General features: G+C 47.9%; 1 protein-coding gene across 1 annotated transcript in view; it reads left to right on the top strand.

Annotated features, from left to right (window-relative positions):
• The window catches only part of mbd2 (methyl-CpG binding domain protein 2), a 149,998-nt gene that overhangs the window by 114,795 nt on the left and 31,215 nt on the right, over positions 1 to 3,988 (top strand). The window contains exon 6 of the mRNA XM_084325723.1: positions 3,063 to 3,199. Within this exon, the coding sequence (XP_084181849.1) occupies positions 3,063 to 3,199 (137 nt within the window). The remainder of the gene's footprint in view (positions 1 to 3,062; positions 3,200 to 3,988) is intronic.

The following is a 3,988-nucleotide window of genomic DNA, read 5'->3' as shown; positions in this document are numbered from 1 at the left end:
CCTCCCTGGTGCAGCCGACTCTCATCACTTCTCCTCCCAGTTCCCTCCTTCCCATTATCCTCTGTCTCTTCGCTTTGTTCTCACCCCCCTCTTCTTCTTCTTCTTCTTCTTCTTCTTCTTCTTCTTTCTTCTTCTTCTTCTTCTTCTTTTCTTCTTCTTCTTCTTCTTCTTCTTTCTTCTTCTTTTCTTCTTCTTCTTCTTCTTCTTCTTCTTCTTCTTCTTCTTCTCTTCTCTTCTACTCTCTCTCTCTCTCTCCTCTCTCTCTCCTCTCTTCTCTTCTCTTCTCTCTCTCTCTTCTCTTCTCTTCTCTTCCTTTCTCTTCTCTTCTCTTTCTCTTCTCTTCTCTTCTCTTCCCTCTCTTCTCTTCTCTTCTCTTTCTTCTCTTCTCTTCTCTTCTCTTCTCTTTCTTCTCTTCTCTTCTCTTCTCTTCTCTCTCTCTTCCCCTCTCTTCTCTTCTCTTCTCTTCTCTTCTCTTCTCTTCTCTTCTCTCTCTTTCTCTTCTCTTCTCTTCTCTTCTTCTCTTCCCTTCCTCTCTTCTCCTCTCCTCCCTTCTCCTTCCCCTTCTCTCTTCTCCTCTCCTTTCACTCCTCTCTTCTTCTCTTCTCTCTCTTCTCTTCTCTTCCTCTCCCCTCCCTCTCCTCCCCCCTCCCCTCTCCTCCCCTCTCCTCCCCCTCTCCTCCTCACCCTCCCAACTCTCTTTTCAATCTAGAGATGTGTCCCATACAAACACCTCCTTCTTTCTCATCATGCTCTGTTTGCTCTCTCATTTCAACCAGAAGAGAGAGTGTGTGTGTGTGTGCGTACTTCAGCTAAGAGGGTGTGTGTGCCTTCCTCCTCATATTCATCCTCATCTTCCTCCTCCGCTCTCTCTCTCTCTCTCTCTCTCTCTCTCTCTCTCTCTCTCTCTCTCTCTCTCTCTCTCTCTCTCTCTCCTCTCTCTCTCTCTCTCTCTCTCTCTCTCTCTCTCTCTCTCTCTCTCTCTCTCTCTTCCTTCCTCTTTCTCCTCTCCTCTTTTCTCCCTTCTCTCCTCTCCCCTTCTCTCTTCTCCTCTCCTTTCACCTCCTCTCCTCTTCTCTTGTCCTCTCTTCTCTTCTCTTCCTCTCCCCTCCCTCTCCTCCCGTCCGTCACCATGCTAGGCTAATTTAACTATCTAGGTCTGTCATGCTAGGCTAATTTAACTAGCTAGGTCCTTCATCATGCTAGGCTCATTTAACTAGCTAGGTCCTTCATCATGCTAGGCTAATTTAACTAGCTAGGTCTGTCATCATGCTAGGCTAATTTAACTAGCTAGGTACGTCATCATGCTAGGCTAATTTAACTAGCTAGGTCCTTCATCATGCTAGGCTAATTTAACTAGCTAGGTCTGTCACAGGCCATGTGAGCGGATCGGCGCGGCCGAGAAATCCGCTCTTCGCTCTTTAAAGCTTGGTCCGCTCCGCTAATCGATCATGTTGACCCCGCCCCCAAGTCGCTTCCGCTCGCTCTCCGCTCACCTTGAATCGAGCCCCGCGCCAGATCGCTCGGCAGATTTTTTTTTTTTTTGGAGCATGGTGTAAATCAGCTCAAACTACAACAGTCTAACCCCCTGGGCCCCTTAACAATTGTTTGTATTGAGCCGCATTGTAATTGTACCCATTCTGCAATGTTAAATAACGTGGTTATCCATCCACTAGCTCTATAAGCGATGATAGGCTAGCCGAGCCACAATGCTATTGTCGCTGCCATTAACGTTAGCATGTAAGCTAACGTCAACACAATGGCGTCGATACGTTTTCTATCAGGAGTGAGTGTGGGCGTCTCTACAGTGACAAAGCCTGAACCGGATATCACAGTTCACCCTTCTCATTGGTTGAAAATGGCCTTCATGTTTGTACATCGCCATCTGTTGCTTTGGCATTGTACTGCATGTATATTACATCAACAGTGTTAAACCACTGTGAGCGACCTGGAGTGGATTGGAGCGGAGGAGAACTCTCGCTCCGGACGTCGCGCCGACCCATTTTAAACCCACTCCTCGCTCACGTCAAAACCGCCCGCTCCGCGCCCCGCGCCGCTCACGCTCCGATCCGCTCACATGGCCTGTCTGTCATCATGCTAGGCTAATTTAACTAGCTAGGTATGTCATCATGCTAGGCTAATTTAACTAGCTAGGTCCTTCATCATGCTATGCTAATTTAACTAGCTAGTCCGTCATCATGCTATGCTAATTTAACTAGCTAGGTCCGTCATCATGCTAGGCTAATTTAACTAGCTAGGTCCGTCATCATGCTAGGCTAATTTAACTAGCTAGGTCCGTCATCATGCTAGGCTAATTTAACTAGCTAGGTCCGTCATACTGCTAGGCTAATTTAACTAGCCAGGGCCTCATCATGCTAGGCTATTAGCTAGGTCCGTCATCATGCTAGGCTAATTTAACTAGCTTGGTACGTCATCATGCTAGGCTAATTTAACTAGCTAGGTCGTCATCATGCTAGGCTAATTTAACTAGCCAGGCCGTCATCATGCTAGGCTAATTTAACTAGCTAGGTCCGTCATCATGCTAGGCTAATTTAACTAGCTAGGTACGTCATCATGCTAGGCTAATTGAACTAGCCAGGGCCGTCATCATGCTAGGCTAATTTAACTAGCTAGGTACGTCATCATGCTAGGCTAATTAACTAGCTAGGTCTGTCGTCCTCACTTTTTGGATAAATGGATCCTTTTAATTTGTCCTTTTTATATCTCAGCCTTGGGGACATGGTGCCACGGTAGGACAACTCCTGTCCACTGTCCTACACTAGACAAGAGTTTCATAAATTTTCTTGACATTTGCCTTTGGTGCTACGTTGCAGCCAGCTACTACTGAGCCAAAGAAACTGAACAGTGCTTTTCACAGGCAACACAGGGTCCACCAATGAAACTAAATAAACCTGCATATAAAAAAAAATAAACAGTTGTCAGTTCAGTCCAGCCCTACACAGCTGAGGTTAGGATGATCTTGATTCAGGCTGTGTGTGTGTGTGTGTGTGTGTGTGTGGTGTGTGTGGTTGTGTGTGTGTGTGTCTGTGTGCGTGTCTCCTCAGGGAGCAGGAGCTGAAGGTTCTCCAGGCCAGGAGGAGCTTAGAAGAGGCGCTGATGGCTGACGGTTTGGCGGGGGCGCCGAATCTTCCGGAGATAATATGCTTGAAGGCGAGGCGGCATAGGACACACACACCTAGAGGTAACACACACACACACACACACACACACACACACACACACACACACACACCCACACACCACACACACACACACCACACACACACACACACACACACACACACACACACACACCTCCCAAAACCCTGTCTGCCTCGTCATCTGGTGACCAGGCTGTAGTCATGGCAACCCTGATGAGCTATTCACGTCACGTCACGTCAGTTATTGGCTGGTCTCCGAGATAGTCCGGGGTCAAAGGTCACCTCCTTCAGGCAGCCCCCCTCTCTTCCCTTGAGCCCCCCCCCCCCCTCTTCAGTATCTTTCATCTCTCCATAATGAATCTTTCAACAAGAATTAATAGTTCATATCATCCTCATAACCCACCCTCTCTCTCTGTCTGTCTCTCTCTCTGTGTCTTCTCTGTGTCTCTCTCTCTCAGTCTGTCTCTCTCGTCTCTGTCTTTCTCTTTCTCTGTCTCTCTCTCTCTCTGTCTGTCTCTCTCTGTCTCTGTCTCTGTCTCTCTCTGTCCTTCTCTCTGTCTCTCTCTCTGCTCTGTCTGTCTCTCTCTCTGTCTCTGTCTCTCTCTGTCCATCTCTCTGTCTCTCTCTCTCTCTGTCTGTCTCTCTCTCTGTCTCTGTCTCTCTCTGTCCATCTCTCTGCCTCTCTCTCTCCGTCTCCGTCTCTCTCTCTCTCTCTCTCTCTCTCTCTCTCTCTCTCTCTCTCTCTCTCTCTCTCTCTCTCTCTGTGTCTCTGTCTTTCTCTCTTCTTGTCTTTCTGTCTCTCTCTCGCGCTCCCTCTCTCTTGTCTCTCT

Source organism: Notolepis coatsorum (assembly GCF_963971535.1).
Source record: "Notolepis coatsorum genome assembly, chromosome: 12".
NCBI classification, from domain to species: Eukaryota; Metazoa; Chordata; class Actinopteri; order Aulopiformes; family Paralepididae; genus Notolepis; species Notolepis coatsorum.
The sequence above is the reverse complement of the archived record's forward strand: the minus strand, read 5'-3'. Positions and strand labels throughout refer to the sequence as shown.